Source organism: Suncus etruscus, chromosome 11 (assembly GCF_024139225.1).
Source record: "Suncus etruscus isolate mSunEtr1 chromosome 11, mSunEtr1.pri.cur, whole genome shotgun sequence".
Lineage (NCBI taxonomy): Eukaryota > Metazoa > Chordata > Mammalia > Eulipotyphla > Soricidae > Suncus > Suncus etruscus.
In genome coordinates, this window is record NC_064858.1 from 82,590,079 (window position 1) to 82,613,854 (window position 23,776).

General features: G+C 34.4%; 1 protein-coding gene and 1 non-coding gene across 2 annotated transcripts; both read left to right on the top strand.

The window, feature by feature from the left end:
• The first annotated feature begins 851 nt into the window (after window positions 1-851).
• LOC126023188 (small nucleolar RNA SNORA51) lies at window positions 852-984 on the top strand. Its single transcript, XR_007500392.1, has one exon. It is a non-coding gene; the product is annotated as a small nucleolar RNA SNORA51 (small nucleolar RNA).
• A 9,993-nt stretch (window positions 985-10,977) lies between these two features.
• LOC126022567 (olfactory receptor 6C2-like) lies at window positions 10,978-11,925 on the top strand. Its single transcript, XM_049783537.1, has one exon. The coding sequence runs from the start codon at window positions 10,978-10,980 to the stop codon at window positions 11,923-11,925; it is 948 nt and encodes a 315-aa protein (XP_049639494.1).
• The last annotated feature ends 11,851 nt before the right edge of the window (window positions 11,926-23,776 follow it).

Sequence of the window (23,776 nt, forward strand, 5' to 3'; positions counted from 1 at the left end):
AGAGTTACTGCTGATAGTGATTGGAGAAAATTATTATGCTTGAGATTGAAACCTGTAAAAGCCACGTGCAATGAAAATGTCCAATTTGCTGTAATGTACCATTGCTCCAACTCTTCTTTAATCATATATTCATTGAATTTACATGTTAGTTTCAACTTTTCAAAAAGCTTTTACTGTGACCAAACTCTTATATGGTATGTTTTCTCATGTGAAACTATGAAATACATTTAAAAGTAATTGAACTTATTTATATGCTATCATTTAAATGTAAAATTATAAAATTTTATAGAAGAAATTATAAAATATAATAGGTATTAGAATGACACAAAATTTTTTTAAAGTTCTTCCTCTATAGATGAATCAAATATTGAACTATTACCTTAGGATGTAATTGTTTCTCTTTTTTAGTTAGAGAAAATATTTAAGTTATTAGAAATCAATGAATTTCTAAATTTTGAATGTAAATTCCAAACTAAAACCAACTAAAACCCAGGTGATTAAAAAAGGCAATTGTTGTACTAAACGATCACTGTGGTGAGCTTCATGTCAGGAGCTGGACCCTCCATCCTCCTCTATTTTGTCTCTGAGAATCATTATACAAATGTTTTTCCTTTTGTTTAGTGCAGTCACAGAAATAATTACACTGAGCGCTATTATAACAAAATGTGACTTAATGAGGGAAGTAGAAAGCCTGTCTAGAGTACAGGCCGGTGTGGGGTGGGGAGTAAGGACACTTGGGATATTGATCATGGGAATGTTGCACTGGTGAAGGATATATATATATATATATATATATATATATATATATATATATATATATATATATATATATACATATAAAGAAAAGAAAAGGCCTTCCAATTCTTACCACAGGCTGTATTCTTTACACTAACTGTATAGAAAGAGGAGGTACAGTAAATGCACCCCATTTACACCTCAACCTAGGCCCTTTGCCTGGTCTGTATTGTGAATTCGGGGACAAAATAATGGCAGTTGCTATATTTTCCCCAAACAAAAAAATTTCATAACCTTTTTGAAAAAGAAAATGGGGATATTGGTGGAGGTATATGGACACTGGTGAAAGGATTATGCCCCAATATTGTACCACTGAAACTCAATTATGGACATCTTTGTAATTTTGTATCTCATCACGATCTAATAAATTAGAAATAAAAATTGTTATTCAGGTTGAAGTGAAAATATAACTTGCCAAGTAGAAATATTTTGCATATACCTTAGATAAAGACTTGACTTCATAAAATCTTCAAGAAAATGGAAGAGTTGTTAAACACTTTTTGAGGCAAATATTTTACATTCAATAAAAGCATTTAAGGTAATAACAAATGAAGAACACACACACACACTCACACACACATATATATATTCCCTAGAATTTAGAAACTATCCAAATTTCTAAGAACATGATTGATAAAGACATGATGTTACATCTACAAAATGAAAAACTACACAGCTGTTAGAAAAATTAAAGTAATAAAATTTTCTTATATATGGATAGTTATGGAAAGTATTATGCTGTGTGAAATGAGTCAGAGGGGAGCCCGGAGAGATAGCACAGCGGTGTTTGCCTTGCAAGCAGCCGATCCAGGACCAAAGGTGATTGGTTCGAATCCCGGTGTCCCACATGGTCCCCCGTGCCTGCCAGGAGCTATTTCTGAGCAGACAGCGAGGAGTAACCCTTGAGCACCGCCGGGTGCGACCCAAAAACCAAAAAAATAAATAAAATAAAAACTAAAAAAATGAGTCAGAGGGAAAGGAAATGACACAGAATGATCACAATCATTTGTGAGATATATACATATATATTTTTATATAGTTAACTGATTGCATGCAATAATATCCAAAAGCGATAGAGATGAGGGTTAGAGGACTAGTTTATGGTAGGAAGTTTGCCATATTTAGGACAGAAAAGCATCCATTATTATAAAATAGTGCTAAAAAATTATTAGGCCAAGGGAATTCCCTTTCTAATCTCCCCAATATTTACTGTGCCTGTGCAAAAATAAAAAATAAAAAAAATGAAGAAGCACAAATTAATTTTTTTTGCTATTGTTGTGTGGCTTATTTTTTTGTACTTTGTTTTTATTTTGGGACCATGGTTATTGTTTGATTGTTGTCTTTATTGCTGTGGTGCTTTTTTTGGGTTTTTGTTTGATTTTTTTTGTATTGTTTTTATATTTTTCTTCCTTTTCCCCTTTCTTCTCTTAAATTTTATATTTATAGACTCTAGAAAAACTACTCTCATTTTTTGCTTGTTTGATTTTTGCCCCTTCCCCACTTTTTTCTTTCATTTTTCTTTCCTCCAAACAGGACCACATAACTTAAACCATCTTGTTCGGCCTCACAAATTGAAGGGGAAATAATGGAGGGTACCAGGACCAAACAGTTGTATGAACATTGAGTAGAAATAAAAAATGATCAGACTTAAACACCAAATCCAAAGCCAACAATAACAGAATGAAACCCAATCTACAACAAGCTAGACACAGAGGGGACCACTTATACTAGCGGTCCAGGGGTCAAAGGATGGAGATATGGGAGGCATTCTGGGAACTGGGGTCGAGGGAAGACAATACTGGTGGTAGGAATGCCTCTGATTCAATGTCACTATGTACCTAAAATATTATTGTGAAACATTGGTAATCCACCTTAGTTAAAATAAGAATTATTTAATTAAAAAAACGTATTATTGGGGTTTCAGGAAGGCAGGAAGAAATCCCTGTGAAGAAGAAATAGCCAAAAACAACATTGCTAAGAAGTTCCCAGACCTGAAGTCTAAATGTATCCACATTTTGGCTATCTGAAGAGTAACAACTACACAAGATCAAAATTTCAAATACACCCACAAAGACACATCCTAATCAAAATGATGAAAACCACAGATAGAGATAGAATAATAGTATATTTAAAGCAGTAATATCAAAAAGAAAGAAATGCTTATGAAGAAGAATCCTTAAAATTTGTAACATATATACACAAACAACCTTCTAAGCCTGAAGGCAGTGGTGAAATATAGAGAAACATTTTTCAATAAAATGAATAATACCTCACCACGAATACTTTACCCAAACACAATTTTATTTAGATTTGAAGGAAAGTTACCTTACTTCATGGATAAACAACAACTTAGGAACTTTAAAGACAAAAATCCAACATTAAAGGAAGAACTGAAAGGTCTACTTTAAGGCAAGAGAGTCCCTAGAATCTTACCAAATATCTACAAAAAAGTAAGCACAAAATTACATGACAATGCTCCCTAACAACATTAATGGACTAAATGCACCAATTAGAAGACACAAAGTTGCAAAATGTATCAGAAAATTGAATCCAACATTTTGCTGTCTGCAAGAAACACATCTGAATAATCAGAGAAAATACAGACTGAAAGTTAAAGGCTGGAGGAAAATCATTCAACCAAACAAGCTGTAGTGGCCAGTCTAATATCAGACTACACCAAGTAGGCTTAAAAGTTATAAGAAACAGAGGCAGACATATCATAATAATCAAGGCATGAATATATCAGGAAGAAATTACATTTTTAAACATATATGCTTCCAATAGGGAGCCAGCAAAATACTTAAAACAACTGCTTATAGATTTGAAGAAAGACATCAAACAACCCGATAACAGTGGGAGATTTTAACACCACATGCCACCTCATAATATATCAACCAGGCAAAATATTGACAAGAATGTTCTGACTTTGAAGAAAAAAATGGAGGACAGTTTTGGTTTTGAAGAGAGAAATGGAGGACAGTGGCTTAATAGACATTTGTAGGGCTTTTCATCCTACAAAGCTGAATTGGCATTCTTCTCCATGCATTTGGGACATTCTCGAAGATAGACCACATGCTGGGACGTAAAACGAGACCAGAAAATTCAATAAGATAGAAATTATATAAACCATCTTCTCTTACCATAATGCATTGAAAATAGAAGTTAATTACAAATGAAAATGGAGAAATAACTTTAATACCTGGAATTAAACAGCTCACTGCTGAAGAAGAGTGTGTCAGAGATATCATGGAGGAATTTAAAAGCTACTCAAATGCAAATGAGAATAAAGACACAAATTATTGGAATATTTGGGATACAGCAGAAGCTGTATTAAGAGGAAAATTTATACTGCAAGCAAACATTAGGAAGGAAGACGGGGCTTACATAAATAACTTAATGACACAGAGTAAAATGTTAGAAAATGACCCAAAAAATAAGCTAAACAGGCAAATAAAAGAAATAATAAACTTAGGTTAAAAATTAAAGTGACAGTAACTGAAAAAAATCATCCAAAAGATCAATGAAAGAAGAGTTGGTTTTTTGAAAATATAAAAACATCAATAAAGCATTAGCAATACTCACAACAGAGAAATTTTAATAAACCAAATCAGAAATAAGATGTATAATAAAGATTCTACAGAATTCAAAGGATACTCCGAATTTACTTTGAGAATTTTTATGCTACACAAAAAGAGAACCTGGAAGTAATAGATACATTTTTGAACTCTTATAACCTCCTCTAGTTGAACCAAGATTATCTAAATACCTAAATAGAAATACCTAAATAGACTCATCACTATTGAGGTAATTAACAAGGTATTCAAAAAGGCTTCCCCAAAGCAAAAGCCCAGCCCCAAATGAATTCACTACTGAATTGTTCTAAACCTTTTAAAAGATCTACTGACAATCTAGCTTCTTCCAAGAAATTGATGAAACAGAAATACTTTCAATTTGTTTCTCCAAAGATTACATTGCTTTGATACCAAAAGCAGAGATACCACGAGAGAGAGAGAGAGAGAGAGAGAGAGAGAGAGAGAGAGAGAGAGAGAGAGAGAGAGAGAGAGAGAGAGAGAGAGAGAGAGAGAGAGAGAGAGAGACTTAAAGGAGAGTGGAGAGTGGCATGTCTAATTTGAATATTCCTTTAGATGTATTTCCTTAATATGTATAACCCCAATTGAATATCTTCCTTATGTAGCAGCAATTTCACCCATTTGGGGGGGATCTTTTTAGTAGGGAATTTTAGGAGATAAGTTTCTCTAGTGTTTTGAGTTCATGTTAGAGCCAGGTTATGTTGGACTTGTTACCTCTGACACCATATGCACCACTAATACATTGTGGCACTGTTCCTTTTTGCATAGGCACTTTAAAATGGGGAAATCTTATATGTGCAAACAAGTTCTTATTTAATAGAGATAATAACACATATTTTATATTGCAGTGGGGCCTACACTCTGCACTTGATATAGTGACTTGGCTTAGACTTCAGAAGATTGGACATTGACCATTCATCCCTGAATGTTTCCATCTATGAAAACAACCACGGGTTTCTACACCATCCTCAGGAATCACACTTCTACCAAGGTAGGCCCTACTGCTGCCCTGGCATGAATTCACTCCAAAGAGGGTTCTTATGACACCTTGACGACTTGGTAACAGCAACAACCTGCTTTCAGGGCAGAGTTCTCTGCATTGCCACCTAATGTGAGATGAAATTAGAAGACACTCTATGTTACCCTGACTTCAAAATAGGATCTGTACAGAAACCAGGATCTCCAACTACAGAAATCTGACAGTTATAAACTTGATTGTGAAAAGCTTTTATTGGGACCACAGAGAAAAACTTTGGATTTGGACAAATAATGTGCCTGGAGCCTGAATACTTATGCCAGAATACTTCACGTATAATGACTCAGTTTTTAGGCCAAAGTTTCTTTCTTTCTATTTCTCTCATATTTTGCTGTGGCTATGCAAATAACAACTGCCACAAAAACACCATTTTTTATTGTATTTTTTAAAAAAATAAAGAGCTTACTTTAAAATAAAAAAGACCTTACTAAACCTTCAGTTATTGTATTAATGACATTATTGGAAGTACAATCATTTTCACAAATATACTTGCTACTGAAGATTTTCTTCTATTTTATGTTTTTTAGTTTTTCTTTATATTTTCTGTCTATTTTTTAATAGCTCTGCTTTATGTCATCTTGACACAAATGTATTATGATTAGTTATAGTAACTATGTGATACATTGTCTTTAAATAAAAAATTAAAAATATAAAACAGTATAGATATTCCTCTAGACATACAGACATTAGCATGTCCTAAATTTAATGTTTCTAAGTTTATAACTCAAGTCTCACATAGATGTGTATATGTATATGTATATATATATTTATGTGTATGCCTATATATACCCAAATATGTGTGTGTTTGCATATGGTGCATTGAGCCATACATGACTGTACTTGGGGATTATTCCTGGTTCTGTTCAGGGGTCACTCCTTACAATGCTAACACATTGTAACAATCATATGGATTCCAGGGACCAAACCCAGGTAAACTGTATGGAAAACAAGCTCATTGCTCACTACTCAGTTCCCAGATGCTTAGATTTTAATACAAATTTTAACTTATTATATATAAAATATGTTTACATTATACAAAATAATTAAAACATTGTTATAAAATGGTATTAGAACAAATTTAGACTCATAAACCAATTAAACTACTGAAGTCTTGAGATAAATATTCATATTTATGAAACAAAAAAAGTGAAATACATGGAGTCCATGGAGCAAATCTCTTCACTAAATGTTGTTCAGAAAAATGATCACTCACATGTAAAATAACTAATCTAGAACTGTATCTCACAGCATTCCTACAGTTAAATAAAAATGGATTAGAGACCTTAAGACTGATAAAGAATCCATAAAATATATTGAAACATAAAAGACAAAACACTCCCCAAAATTGACTTTTAAGAAGTCTTCAATGACTTGACTCCATAAAGGTCAACAATAAAAATATGCAAATGGAATACACTATTTTTAGTACTCTTATTTCAAATGTAGTTGTTACAAAACAAAACTTAAATTAGTGAAATTTAACTAAGTTTGAGTCATTTTTTTAATTAATCTACATTGTAAATAGGCAGAACATAGAATATAGCTATCATATGCTTTTCCTTTTTTCACACATAGAAAAATTATCCTGATTTTATAAGTGCATGTATATAACACAAAATATATTTTCCCAACATGTATTTTATGTAAAATATACATAAGAAATAATTGTAGATTAAGTAAATTATTTTGGTCATCCTGTATCCATCACTATAAAAAGTGTAGTAGAAAGCTGAATTGAAATTGTGCTTTTTTAAATCTAATTAATAAGATAGGAACTTGACTTCTTTCTGATGCAGTTGTTCTACTATTGTCTCAAAGGACAGAATCCTTGTTTTTGATTGCTTTACTAAAGTTTAATTGGCGACACATGAACCCATGAGATTAGAATTCTTTACTGAGTTTGCACAGGTAATCCCAAAGTCCCTTCGGAGAGTAAGCAGATAAAACATCAATATCTTTATATTTGTTGTAGAAAAGTCAATTCCTTGCCAGAGACAACATAGTGCTCAACAACAACAAAATAGTAAAAAGTATTTTGTTGACAATTCATTATCTTTTCTTCTTTTCAGGTTAAAGAATAGGAAAACAATGACTCCAGAATTAAAAATCAAAGTCTTTAACAAGTGGCTTTTTATGAATTGAGTAGGAAAGTTGGAGAATTCATGACCTCCAGAAAATGCCTGGAGAGGTAAATTTAGTTTAATGAACCTGTTATATCACTACATAAACATCTCTCTTAATTAATACAGTTAAACACAATAAGGAACTGCCAACAGAAATTATGAAAAAAAATTCAAAATTGTAAGTATTATAAGTAACTATGAGAATTTTTTCTCCCTTTTGAGAAAAGAAAATACTTGCTAGTATTTTCTCCTATAATTAAGTTACTTAAATTCTATTTGACATCTGGTTTAAAGATTATAGTGCTTGTTATTACTATTTAATAATCCTTTGTAAGATTAAGATAATATCTTGGGGTCAATGAGATAGCATAGAGGTAGGGCATTTGCCTTGCATTCAGAAGGATGATGGTTCGAATCTTGGCATCCCATATGGTCCCCAGAGCCTGCCAGGAGCAATTTCTCAGCATAGAGCCAGAAGTAACCCCTGAGAGCTGCAGGGTATGACATCCCCAAAATAATATAAAATATATATTTTTATGAACAAATTATCACACATAAAATATATCCTCAAAGTTATTCCTTCCAAAATGTCTGGGATTTTATCCCTCTAAGAATATTATGTAGTTTAAAATATTTTCCATCTTCTAAATCTTTATCTTTATGATATTAATTTAACAGAGCTAATAATTTCTTCTAAACAGTAATTACTATTAAGAGATGCCCTCTTAATACTGAATAAAGAGTAATTTTATGGTTGAGTAAAGAATAAAAGATTTTTTGTTGTTCAGGAAGCATTACACAAGACTTCAAAATAGAGAAGAATATTTCACTGAGGTTGTTTGTTTTGCTATACTCCAGATGCAGGTCTATGAAAAAAGGAAGAGAATAAGAACGTTAATTTTAACTATTTAATTGTTCGACCTATGTCATTTTAAAACTAAAATAAATAGAAAAGCATCATTTCTTAATTAGACCTCTTTGAGTTCAATCCTGAGCTTCCCATATGGTCCTTTGAGGGAGCCAGGAAAGATTTCTGAGTGCAGAGCCAGGGGTAACCCCTGAGCACCACCGGATGTGAACAAAACCTTCTCCCAAAAACTTGTATTGGGAAGTGATGATGAAAAAATACTTTAAAAGCAATGAATCCTATTTTCCATTGCTGTATAAATATAGATAACTGTGAAAAGTCACAAAAATGACTTTTGAAAAGGAACATGTCATTGAAGGAAATGACTTCCACAATTGAAAAATTTCCATAAAATCTTATGTGTATCAATGATGTAGTGTATTTGACAGTATGTATGACTATTGCTACTAATTATGCTCCTGTAGTTTTGTTTCTGCCTTATTAATTCTGCAAAGTCTAAACTATTAGCCTCTCTTCTCACAGTTTTATTTATTTTATTTTTAAAAAATACTTTTCTATGTATCCAGTAATGATGTCCTCATTAAAGGTTGAGCAAATAAGTTGGTTTTTATATTATATCACACATTATTATATCTGAAGAATGAGAGATGTTTTTATTTTCAGATTATTCAGAACATTTTCAGGAAATAGTTTAAAAGAGTATGAATGAGGGAAGTCCATCAAACCAACTTAGTAGTTTCTGGAAATCTGTTCAGTGATAAACAGAAGGAACCCAAGAGTCTTTGTTTTTAGATAGTATACAATCTTAACTGTTGATACTAATAAATATTCTGGTTAAGGACTAGCATCTATAATCTCTGAACAATAATAAAATCTTCTGACTGTAAAATATGTAAAATAACTAAAATACAAGCAAAATGAGACTCAGGGAAAAGAAAAATGCTGTTATCAATTTACCCATCCATTACACTTTCTTAAATAATTTTAAAATAAATGTAATTGCTTATGGCATAACAAAATGTGCTTATTAAAAAGGTGTATGTTCATAGGTAAAATTCTTGGGGTGGGACACTAAATTTTTGGACTAGGAGCTTCTCAAACATTAATATACACCTAATTTATTAGAAAATATTATTAATATTTTAAAATTTAAATTACACAGGTATCTCTCTGAGTGAAAATGTTTCTATTTTGACAAGTATAGTCTATTACTCTAATTAGAGTGACATGTGCAATTGAAAAAATCAATTAAATACAGTATTTTTGCAACTGAAGGTAAAACATTCAACATGTTACTTAAATTATAATAGAAACATTAAAACAAAGTCTTCACATGAAAGAACAATAAAATAAGTCTATTTGAAACACTAAAAACCTTGATTTCTGAGATAAACTTAGAATGGTGAAATTCATTTGAGTGATATTTAAACTTAAAAACGTAGTGACAATTTAAATATAATAAGATAATAAAATTTAAATATAATAAAATCACTTGTCACCGTTCAAATACTTGATGTTAAAAAAAGAGTGGGGTTTTAGAAGAAATGTCAGGTTGCAGGAAAAAAAATTATTCTGAGTAGAGATAAGATGAGAAGGTCATGATATTAGTGACTACCAAAAAGGATTTGAAATGTGAAAAAAAAATACAATAACATATAAGGTTAAGAGGGATGATGTAAGAGGTAAAGTTCTTGCCTGCATTCAATGGACTCCAACTTAATTCCTTAGCAGAACATAATCTCTTGAATACTCCTCAATATATGATCAGTAACATGGTCAGTAATAACTCCTAAGTATCACCTAAATGATGTAGTCCATAAATAAGTAAAATTCCATATGTAATATCATGTTTAGGAATATTAAAGGAAATTCTTCAAGGATATTGAAAGAAATAAAATCACCATACATATTTAAAAATAATTTGAGTACAAGTAAGAATATTTTATATTTAGTATTTAATATATTTAAGAATATATTTATATTATTTTGTAAATATTTTGGTAATCTTTAAAACATGATAGATAAAATATTATTTATCAAATCATATATGCTATAAGATGAGGAATAAAAGGAGAGTAGGATAATAAAATAAAATAAAACTTCTGTATCCAGACTTGATGATTTTTTATTGTTACTTATGTTTACAGTATAAATAAATACATTGATAGTGAAGAATGAGAAAAACTCATGTTGCTAATTATATCTTATATCTTACATAACAATTTGCCTTGGAAAAATAGTGTTTTAGTAAATTGAAGCAATACTAAATTTTTTCTACTTATTTATCAATTAATCTATATAAATACAGTACTAATAAAAATTTTGCAAATACTGGGGAACAAATAATTAAAAATGTAGAAAGTTTTGCAAAGACACAAATCCTACAAGCTTTGTTAATAATTACACATATAGCATCTTTAATAATTGAAAAGTTGGAATATTGATAATGGTAAAGAGAAAATAAATGTAGGCTAACTTCTTTGTGTATTACTTTGTTTCTAAAATATATGTCTACATCATCATTAATTTTTTTAATATTGATTGTGTAGAATCCAAAAGGAAATCATGAGAAACCGCACAGCAATAACAACTTTTATCTTGTTGGGACTTACAGATGATCCACAACTGCAGATTCTACTTTTCATCTTTCTGTTTATCACTTATATGCTGAGTGTAACAGGAAACCTGATCATTATTGCCCTCACTCTGGTGGACTCACATCTTAAAACACCTATGTATTTTTTCCTTAGGAATTTTTCTTTCTTAGAAGTCTCCTTTACAACTGTCTGTATTCCTCGATTCCTATACAGCTTATCAACTGGTGATAATACCATTACTTACAATGCTTGTGCAAGTCAACTATTTTTTGTTTTCCTTTTTGGATCAACAGAATTTTTTCTCCTAGCAGCCATGTCCTATGATCGCTATGTTGCTATCTGTAAACCTCTTCATTATATGACCATCATGAACAATAGGGTATGCACTGTATTAGTCCTTACATGTTGGGTGTCTGGTTTGCTGGTCATTCTTCCACCTCTTGGTATGGGTCTTGAATTGGAGTTCTGTAACTCCAATATCATTGATCATTTCAGCTGTGATGCAAGCCCTGTCCTACAGATCTCATGTTCAGATACATGGATAATAGAGCAAATGGTTATCATTATGGCTATATTTGCACTCATTATTACCCTAGTGTGTGTAATTCTTTCCTACACATATATTATCAGGACAATTCTAAAATTTCCATCTATACAACAAAGAAAAAAAGCATTTTCTACCTGCTCCTCCCACATGATTGTGGTTTCCATCAGTTATGGAAGCTGCATCTTCATGTATATCAAACCCTCTGCAAAGGATGAGGTTGCCATAAATAAAGGAGTTTCATTGCTCACTAGCTCTGTGGCACCTTTGTTGAATCCCTTTATTTATACCTTAAGAAATAAGCAAGTGAAACAAGCTTTTAATGACTCCATAAAAAGAATTAAATTATTCTCAAATGACTCAAAATTTTGATGAATTAGAGTATAATAAAATATATTCTCCATTATTCAATTGCACCTATAAAATAGTTTGATATTTTGTGCCCCATATTTTTATTGATTTTTAGTTTATATTAAAGTAATTTGATGAAACAACCTTTGACACTTACCATATTTTGTTTCAAACCAAAATCATGCTCAGAGATTTTTCTCTTTGATAAATATAAAATTAATTTCAGAGTATTTTGGCTTATTTTTCATTGTTATGGGTTATTCAATTATCTATAAGCAGGATTAAAATCAAATATACAGTTTTATTTATTGACTAGAAGATAATTAATGGGGATTGGGAGTTAGTAGCATTAAGAAGTTTCTTATTTATATGCAAAAGACAGACTCAAGCCCTGACCTCTTATCTGTGCCAGGAGTGATCCTGAATTCAGAGCAGGGAGTAAGCTCTGAGCACTTCTGGTGTGACCTCTTCTCTCAAAACATTCATTATGTAGTGATAATAGTAGTTCACTTTTTAAAAGTTACAAATATTAAAATAATTTACAAATTAAATTCAAAAACAAAATAGTAACAGATACAGGAAAAAATACATTGAAGACAAGTTAGATATTACAGGCTCATTAAGATAATTGGACGCTTGAGAGGACAGTGCAACAGTACAGCAAGAAAGGCACTAGCTTTGTACTGGTGAACCCAAATTAGTTCTGTGGCACTTTATATGGTTTCCAGTAAAACCACTAGGAGTAATTCTTAAGTATAGAACCAAGAGTAACCCCTGAGCATTGCTGGTGTGGCCCCCAAACCGAAAGGAGAGACAGACAAACAGAGAAAGAGACACAGAAACAGATAGAAACAAAGAGACACAGAGATAGATAGATAGATAGATAGATAGATAGATAGATAGATAGATAGATAGATAGATGATAGATAGATAGATAGATAGATAGAGAGAGAGAGATGATAGAGAGAGAGAGAGAGAGAGAGAGAGAGAGAGAGAGAGAGAGAGAAAGAGAGGGGGAGAGGGAGAGAGAGAAGTTGTTGCTGTTTCTATCAACCTGGGGCAAGTTGGTGCCAGAGCAGTTTTAGGAAATCCCAGGGGGAGTTTGATTCCTGGTGCTGTTGCAGAGAACTGTATTATAAAATTTATGAGTTCTTATTCCTAGGAGATAAGAGTTTGTTTCTATTCATAAAATTTTCACTTTTATAGTATGCTATGGAAAAAGAAATGGTGCCATATTATATTGCTGGTGCATTTGGGGGAAAACTGGCAGGCTACACAATCTCTGTGTAGAAAATGTCCAGAAGACATTTTCTTCTGGAATTTCATACCAAGCAGAATCAAACCAAGTGAAATATAAAAAAAAGATAGATGGAGGAGGTTTCCTTTTCATTTGAAAATAAACACACTAAGAGGTATAATTATTGAGAAAATAAACATACAAAGAAAATATAGATATTCCTATATAGTTCCTATTGTATAATATCCCTCCTCCCCACCCTTATCTATCACCTTACAAGTCCTCTTCCCCCCTCAACCCTAAACCTTGATATCCCCCAAGTTAATCCTCTTCATCGACAGTTCTTAAACAATCCAAGCCTATATTGTATATAGCTCCTCATAGATTATCCCTCCTCCCCCCTTCAGAACTCCTTCTATACTCTCGTGCCCTCAATCCTGACCCATTATCCTTCCCTATTTAACCCTCTTTAAAGTCAGTTCTTAACTCTTTAGGTAATGAGACTTGACCTGCCTCATCAAGCCACCTCTGAAACTCCCAAAGTGAAAGGATGCCCTTTTAGTCCCACATCTCAGGCCCTGGCAAGAAGCAGCAACCACCACTCCTGTTGAACCATTCTATGTGGCCTTCCTTCTCACACACACTACTAAATAGTGGACTGCACACTACCTGATCCCCTTACTGCTGCAAACCATTTTCAAATTCAACAAGACCACGGTGTGGGATGAAAATGTGCCCTAAATCTCACCCTCTCCAAGAATATTTCAAAGGAGATTTGAGGGAGATGACCCCTTTGCAAAAAACAAAAACTCAGAAATTAATTAACTGGGGCTGGAGAAATAGCATGGAGGTAGGGTGTTTGCCTTGCATGCAGAAGGATGGTGGTTCAAATACCAGCATCCCATGTGGTCCCCCGAGCCTGCCAGAAGCAATTTCTGAGCATAGAGCCAGGAGTAACCCCTGAGCACTGCCAGGTGTGACACTCACAAAAAAGAAATTAATTAACTGTAATTTGTAAATTAAATTAATTTAAATTTAAATAAATTTATTTAAATAAATTAAAATTATATGTATGCTGCAAAAACTACAAGTAACATCAAAGAATAGGAAAAACTTTTGCATATTTTCTGTATGACAAAATTCAAAGACCAAAAGCAAAGAATATAAAAAAGAACATAAAAACTAAATAGACAATTCCTCAGAGAAAACATACAGATGACATATTGACATATGAGAAAATGTATAATTTCACAGATTATCATGCAAAGAAAAATCAAATGACTATGAGATATCATCTCATACAAATGAGAATGTCACATATCAAAAATACTGGAAACAATCAATACATGTTGGGGTGTTGTTAAAAAGGGAACCCTATCCACTGTTGATAGACTGTCAATTTGTTCATATTCTATAGAAAAAAGTTGGAGAAATAAAAATAATTATAGTAATTAAATATAAATTCCCTTGGAATTTCTCAAGAAAAAAAGACATTTACTCATTATTCATAATGATATATAAACACAAATGTATTGCTATCATTGCAATAGTATATTATAATAGCTCAGATATGCAATGGTCTGTGTCCAATGGCAGATGAATGACAAAGACTTTGTAGTGTTATACATAAGTATATGTGTGTAAATGCAGTTAAATTTAATGGTTAGAGAAGAATGAGAAAGATAAATGCTTGGTGTACATGCTCATGTGTAAAATCTATATAAGGAAAACATAGAAATAGACATCCTGAATGGAAGCAAACTGAGATACTGCCAAAAAAACTGAAAACTGAGTTAGCCAAAGGGGACCTAGGTATGCTGGAGAAGAGATCTAGTACTGTGTATTAGATTCAATATAGTAGTATTTAAGCATACAGCATAAAGCAATACCAATGATACTGCTATAAGTCATAATATCTCAAATATAAAATGAAGAAAATTAAATAAAACTACCCAATGATCTAGCAAATCTACATATTCATTGCAACATTTTCTGCATCTAAATTTATTTTGAATCACAGACTAAAGTTGTTAAATATATACAAATAAGTAAAGCAAAAATATTATGTAAGTTATTACAATTCATCTTGCAATTATAAAAATCATTTAAAAATACAATAACTTAGCATTCCCCTGGGGCCGCTCCATGTGGGTGCTCAGAGACCTCCACACACGCCAGCCTGCGCGCCTGTCCCCAGATTGAGTACATTGCCTGAGGCTGCTCCACTTGGGCACACAGAGACCCCCGCATCCGCCACTCCATGCACTGGTCCCCAGGGTGAGTGCATTCCCCTGGGGCTGCTCCACGTGGGTATGCAGAGAACACCTTGCCTGCTGCCTCACTCTCCTGTCCCCAGAGATCACCCCACCTGACCTGAGCTCAGACAGGGGAGTGCAGTTCCCTGGCTCATAGTCGCTCAGAGACGCCTGCACCAAGCCCACTCTGCACAGCTGGGACTGGCTGGGACCAATAGACTGCGTGAGCTTGGGCCTGCCACCTAGACCTTTAGGTAACCTAGAACAGCCTACCCCTCTGAGCCCTGGAGTGGACCTGAGACTTCCCAAGGGCTGAGGGCAGCTACAGGTTGGCTGTGGGAATTTCTTTGCTGAAGGTCAAAGGGGGCGGAGCTCCATTGACTCCCAGATAGGGGAGGGAGGACAGAGAGCTAGGCTCAACAGCACCTGCAACCATTGTGGCCAGGAGAGGACCTGCACTAGCTGACAACAAAGGGAAAAGCAACGGATCAAGCCATAAAAAGAGCACAGGAAGAGCCAAACCTCAGCAAGCTCACCCAACAGCCCCCTCTAGAACTACCCTCAGGGAGGGGACCCATCCCCATGACACAGGGGACCAAAGCAGGTTAAATTTAGAAGGCACAGCACTACAAACCACACTAACAAATGCAAAAAAATATGGGTAAATCAAGGAGAACCCTAAATCTGAAGATACAGAGAAAAACCCTAGCATTTCCAAGTCAAACAAAATGCACAGATCCATGGGAAGGAAATCTAAAAGCAGCCATGAGGAAGGAAATGCAAGAAGTGATAAAAGAAATGAAAGAAACACAAGCTACTGAGTATAAGAAACCTATGGATGAACAAATCAGCCAAATTAAAGAAGAAATGTTAAACATGAGAGATTCCATACAAAAAGAATTGAAGGAATCAAATGACAAAGTAAGAAGCCTTATGAGCAGAAACACAGAGTTGGAGAAGCATATTGAAGAAGTCGAAGGAAAAATGCAAACAAAAAATGATCAAAAAACCAACAAATAATAAAAGGCAAAGCACTGGAAGGAAAAGTCCAGTATCTAATGAACAAGGACAAAAGAAACAATCTAAGAATTTTGGGTATACCAGAAGGGGAGGAAGTAGGTAAAAGGGAAGAATAAGTAGTCAGGAAAATAATAGCAGAAAACTTTCTCACCCTCTGGAAAGAAACTTCAATGCTAATCCAGGAACTGAAGAGAGTCCCTAATAAAATAGACCCTAATAAACCAACACCTAGACATATAGTAATCCAAATGACAAAAAACGAAGAGAAAGATGAACTCCTTAAAGCAATAAGGGATAAAAGAAAAAAACCTCAAGTACAAAGGAAGGGACATAAGAATCAAACCAGATCTCCCATTTGAAATAATTCAAGCAAGAAGAGAGTGGAATAACATATTTAAACAACTGAATGAAAAAAATTTCCAACCCAGGGTCCAATACTCAGCTAAACTATCATTCATATGGGAGGGCAGACTAAAAACTTTCTCAATCAAGAACAAAGTTGAATTATTTGTGCAAACAAAGCCAATCCTAAACGACCTACTCAGAGACGATTACACAATCCAAACCTCCGATTGTAACAAAAAGCACCCTACAAAACACAACTGCACAACAGTCATCTCAGTCAATAATCTCCCTAAATGTGAAAGGACTAAGCTCTCCAATTAAAAGACACATAGTAGAGAACTGGATTAGAAAAAATAAACCGGACTTCTGCTGTCTGCAAGAAACACACCTACAACTACAACAACAAACTTAGAATAAAAGGATGGAAAGTAATTATTCAGGCCAATGGAAAACACAAAAGAGCAGGGACAGCCATTCTTATAGCAGACCAAATTGCATTCAACCTCAAGAAAGTGATCAGAGACAAAGAGGGTCACTACTTACTGATCAGGGGAACATTAGATCAAGAAGTACTAACCCTGGTCAATATCTAAGCAACTAATGTAGAGCCAGCAAAATATGTGAGGCATCTGCTCGCAAACCTGGAGAAACACATGAAGGGAAATGTGATAATAATAGGGGACCTCAATACTTCACTATCACCACTGGAGAGATCCACCAAACAGAAAAATAGTAAAGAAATAAGAGCTCTAAATGAAAAATTAGAAGATCTAGGGCTAATAGATTTATATATAGGACCCTCCATCCCCAGAAAGCATAATATACATTCTTCTCAAGCCCACATGAACCTTCTCCAGAATAGACCATGTCTTAGGATACAAAGCCAATATATATATAAGACCACAAATGTAAGGATCATTAGAAGCACCCTATCAGATCACTATGCAACAGAGGTCAAAATTGACTTCAAGAAGAAGCAATGGAGAAAAACTAATACCTGGAGATTAAACAACATGTTGCTCAACAACAGCTGGATCAAAGAGAAACTCAAGGAAGAAATAAAAAGATTCTTTGAGACAAATGATAATAAAGAGACAAGTTGTCAAAATTTGTGGGACACAGCAAAAGCAGTAATTAGGGGGAAACTCACAGCAATACAGGCCTATATCAAGAAACAGGAAAATGACAAAATCAACAATTTAAAGGACCACCTCAAGGAATTGGAAGAACAGCAGCAGAGAAATCCAACCACAACCAGAAGACAAGAAATAATAAAAACCAGAGCAGAGAAAAAAAACATAGAAACTAAGAAAACAATACAAAAAATCAATGAGACCACGAGTTGGTTTTTCAAAAAAATAAAGAAGATACACAAACTACTGGCAAAACTCACCAAAAAAAGAGGGAAAGCACCCAAATCAGTAGAATCACAAATGAAAGGGGAGAGATTACAACAGAACCCCAAGAAATACAACATATCATGAGATCATATTATGAACAACTATATTCAGCTAGGCTAGAGAACCCAGTAGAAATTGACAGATTCTTGGAAAATACCATCTTCCGAGATTGGAAAAGGAAGAACTAGAAAGCCTAAATAGACAAATAACCTCAGAGGAAATTGAAGATGTAATTAAGAAACTCCCAAAGAACAAAAGTCCAGGCCCAGATGGACTTACCGGTGAATTCTATCCAACATTCCAAGAAGACTTACTACCACTTTTCCATAAGCTCTTCCAAATCATCGAAAAAACAGGAATCCTCCCCAACTACTTTTATGAGGCTAATATCACACTCATCCCCAAATATTAAAAAGACACCACTAAGAAAGAAAACTATAGACCAATCTCACTAATGAGTATAGATGCAAAGATACTCAACAAAATCTTAGCAAACGAATCCAGCACTTCATCAAAATGATCATACATCATGAAAGTGGATTTTATACCAGGAATGCAAGGTTGGTTCAACATACGCAAATCAATCAACATTATTCATCACATCAACAACAAAAACACACATGACAAAAACCACATGATCACATCAATTGATGCAGACCAGGAGTTTGACAAAATCAAACACCCTTTCATGTTAAAGACACTCAGCAAAATAGGGTTAGAAGGAACCCTCCTCGAGATAGTTACAGCTATCTATGAAAAGCCTACAGTCAACATTATACTTAATGGCGAGAAACTAGAAGCACTCCCACTAAGGTCAGAAACTAGGCAAGGCTGTCCACTCTCTCCACTCTTATTCAATATAATCTTAGAGTCCTTGCAATAGCAATCATACAAGAGAAGGGAATCAAAGGAATCCAAATTGGGAAAGAGGAACTCAAACTATCTCTATTTGCAGATGACATGATGATATACAACGAAAACACTAAAGAGTCCAGAGTAAAACTCCTATAAACAATTAACCAATACAGCAAAGTGGCTGGATGCAAAGTCAACACACAAAAGACAGTAGCATTTCTATATACAAACAACTAAGTCTAGGAGAGAGAGATTAAAAATACAATTCCATTTAAAATAGTATCAAAAATATCAGATACCTAGGAATCAACCTTACAAGGAAAGTGAAAGACCTATACCAGGGAAACTTCAAAACACTTCAGAAAAAAATTGAAGAGGATCTAAAGAAATGGAAGAGCATCCCATGCTCATGGATAGGTACAATTAATGTAGTCAAAATGACTATTCTACCCAAACTACTATATAGATTTAATGCAATCCCTATCCAAATTCAGACATAATTCTTTAAAGAATTATAACAATCAATCACAAAATTCACCTGGAACCACAAAAGATCCAGGATAGCCAAACACATACTGAAAAACAAGAAGCTGGTGGCATCTCCTTACCTAAATTGAAACTATACTATAAAGCCATAGTAATCAAAACAGCATTGTATTGCACAGAGACAGGACCTCAGACCAGTGGGTAAGAACAGAATTCCCAGACATAAACCCCCTGATTTACAGCCAACTAATATTTGATAAAAGAGGCAAAAACTTGAAATGGAACAAAGAAAGTCTATTCAACAAATGGTGTTGCCACAACTGGAAAACCACATGTATGAAAGTGAAAATTGACTCATACATCACTTTTTATACAAAAGTCAACTCAAAATGGATCAAAGACCTTGGAATCAGACCCGAATCTATAAAGTTTATAGAGAATAAAATAGGCAGAATACTTGAAGACCTATATATCAAAAAGGTCTTCGAGGATGAAGCACCAATAGCAATAACTTTAGCATCAAATAAAAACAAATGGGACTACATCAAACTAAAAAGCTTCTATCTAGTGAAAGAAACCTTACTTAACACAAGAAGACAGTTAACAGAATGAAAAAAAATCTTTTCACTAGACATATCAGATAAAGGTCTGATATCTAGAACATACAAAGCACTCAGAAATCTGAGCCTCCCAAAACCAAATAAAGCCATAAAACATGGGGAGATGAAATGAATAGACACTTTTCTGAGGAAGACAGAAGGATGGCCAACAAACACATGAAAACATGCTCACCTTCACTCATCATCAGGGAGATCCAAATGAAGACAACAATGAGATATTACCTTACACCAGTGAGGATGGCTCACATCAAAAATAATGGGAATAATCTCTGTTGGTGGGGATGCAGTATGAAAGGCACTCACATCCACTGCTGGTGGGAATTCTCTCTAGCCCAACAGGTATGGAAAACGGTCTGGAGAGTGCTCAAATAACTCAGAGTTGAGCTATAATTTGACCCAGCAATTGCTCTCCTAGGTATATACCTCCAAGTTGGAAGGACATTCATTCCAAAATACGTGTGCACCCCACTATTTATCACAGCACTCAGTATAATAGCCAAGTCTTGGAACCAACCTCGATGTCCAACAACAGATGAATGGATCATTAAGATGTGGTATTTATACACAGCGGAATACTACATGGCACTGAGAAATGATACAATCACAGACTTTGCAGCAACGTGGATGGATCTAAAACATGTTATGTTAACGAAGTAAGTCAGAAGACAAAAGATAAACACAGAATGAGGCACTGTTCTGAAGCACCTAGAACATACATCTACACAACTAATACTCAACAATCAAATAAAAAGGGTTTAATATGGTAGAAACTCCAAACGCTGTAATAGTCAGCATATACTCGGGAGCAGTGCCCCAAACACATGAAAAAGGAACAACACAAACTCTTGACAACACATTATACCACAAAGAAACCAGCAACACCAGAAACAGCAGCATAGAGAGAACAGGTATGTAATCAGCCTTCTACAACAAAGGCCCATAATAATCCCTTAGAGATCGTATACAAGATCACAGGTAAAAAATACCATGGGAAATCACTGACTCCAATGGAAACATCCCATAACACTATGTTTTAATGCCTTTATCTTACTATATTTAAAATAACCTCTCAGTTTTTTCTCTACAGGCATTCTTGGATACAAAGGGTGGACAAACTAAGATGGCATCTCGGGGCTCAGTCACACGAGATACCATACCCAGCTTGCACTACGAGATGGTCCCAAGAAAACTCTTTGACATACACTTTATCTCTAGTTTATACCTTCTTTTAGGACTTGAAGCACGTGACCAGTCAGACCACCGAAGCAGCAACTGTGACATACAGACTTAAACTACAGGCGCTACTCATCGAACACATTCAAGCAAACTAGCATTCCCTTGCTATTTTCTCCTCTCTTCTCACTATTTTCTTTTTTATTTTTTTCTTTTCTTCTCTTTTTTTTCTTTTTTCTTCTTCCTTTCTTTCTAATGTATTTTCTCTTTTCTTCCTTCCTACCTCTTCCATACTCTTTCCCCTTTCCCCTTTGGAAATCCAACTATCCCTTCACCCCTCAATCCCATCCAGACCTCCCACCATATTAAAACTCTTCAACCTCAGTCTTTAATCCATTAGGCATCAAGACTGACCTTGTACCCCAACGAACCAGTACCCAGCACCCAAGCGAAGGGACACAAAGTCAAACCCACACCTCGTCCCTTGCAAGAAAAGGCAGCCAAGTCCCCTGCAGACTCATGCTGTGCGGCCCTCCCTACGAACTCCCCCTAACGTGGACTGTTACTTGAAACAGGACTTAGCTACAAAAGTATCTCCAATGCAAGGACTCTTCCAAGACCTCCCTGCCGCAAAATTTTTGCCAATCTCAAGAAGGTTAGGGGGTGTGATGGAAAGGTTCCTGGGAACCCACACACCACGAGAAAATCCCAAAAGACAATGAGGAAACCTGTACTTCCAAAATAAGTATAAGACCTGTATTACACCACCTATTTACCTGCTTTTCCCCAAAAGTAAGGTAGTCTTTTGCATCACTTTGTTCTTTTAAATATTTTGTTAATTTATTTTTTAATGTTTATTCTACATATACATATGTAAACACATATATTTTTATTCCTATTTTTATCTTTTTTGGGTGTGTGATCTGTTTCTGTTTTCTTCTCTGTCCACCCCCAAATGCACTGACAATATAATGTAGCACCATTTCTCCCTGCAAAGGCACACTAAAAAAAGAGAAAATCTTACATATAAAAAAGAGCTTTTATCTACTAGGGATAGGAACTCATACTTGTTTACAATACAGGGATATCTCCCACCTTGAAAATATGTCACGCGGACCCAACTTAGACCTCAGGTGATTAGACACCATCAGTCCAGCCTTGAACCCTGGATCCCAGACATAGAAACGGCACAGTTCTTCACAACAGCTATAGGAAACAAATCCCATCCGGGACAGCCTTAATACTGCTTGGTCACCAACAAGTGCCAGCTCTAATATTATATCCTGACAACGAGGAAAATGGGAACAACTTGACCTAAGAGCAGGTTATCTTACCTTACCAGCTAACGATAAGACAAAATCAGAAGACTTGTCACCCTTTGATCAGTCCAAAAGCCAAGATATGTGAGGTATCACTTTTCTCAACTTTAAACTGTACTTTTAAGCAGTAGTCATTAAAACGGCATGGTACAAGAATAAAGACAGACTCTCAGATCATTGTGACAGATTTTAATATTATCAGACTGACAGTCATGTATGTGATCAATTAAATTTATAAAGAGGCAATACAAAGTGGAGCAAGAAAATCGTCTTCAACAAGTGGTGTTAGAACATCTGGTCAACTTCATGCAAAAAAATGAGCTCTTACCATGATTTGACCCAGATTTCATCCATAGCATCTCATATGGCTCCATGACCCTTCCAAGAGAAATTTCTTAGAGCAAAGCCTGGAGTAACAATTATGTGCCACCAGGATTGCCTCTGCAAACAAACAAACAAACTAAAAAACTAAACCAGAAGACCAATACATACATAATGTTATTTATCACCAATACATACTATTTAGAATAACTGCATTATGAACTGTAATGGTTAAACAGGAATTATTGAAAACACTCTGGGACTCAGTGATGAGGAGAAAAAATGGAGTCTTGGAGAAGAAATACAATTATAAATAGACGAGGGACAGGGTACATGAAGTCTCGGATGCATTGGTGGTGTTAAGAACTGACTTGGATATCCAAGTCAGAGACAACAACAATGAAAGCATGAGTCCCACACTTTAACAACTAAAAGATTATGTTAGCAGTCTGAGGGGCAATGAGTGTTAGCATGGGATGGACCCTGGGAATATTGTTGAAAAGAGGCTGACATTGGTGGTGGGATTGATTCTGAAACATTGTATGCCTAAAACCCAACTATGAAGAACTTTGTATGTCACAATGGTTTCAATTAAATTAACAAATTAAAAATTAATTGCCACTAAGCCCTAAGGTTATTTAAGGTCATATGAAAAAATATGAAAAATGGAGCACAAATGGTTCAAAACTTGTACATCAAGATGTCTTCATTTATATTTTTCTACTGGCAAACAGAAACAAACAAATGAGACACAGCGAATGAAATAATTTATGTATGATAAAATAAATAAATATGAACTAAAATTAAGACATATTTTATTGAATAAGAACAATTATTTGCA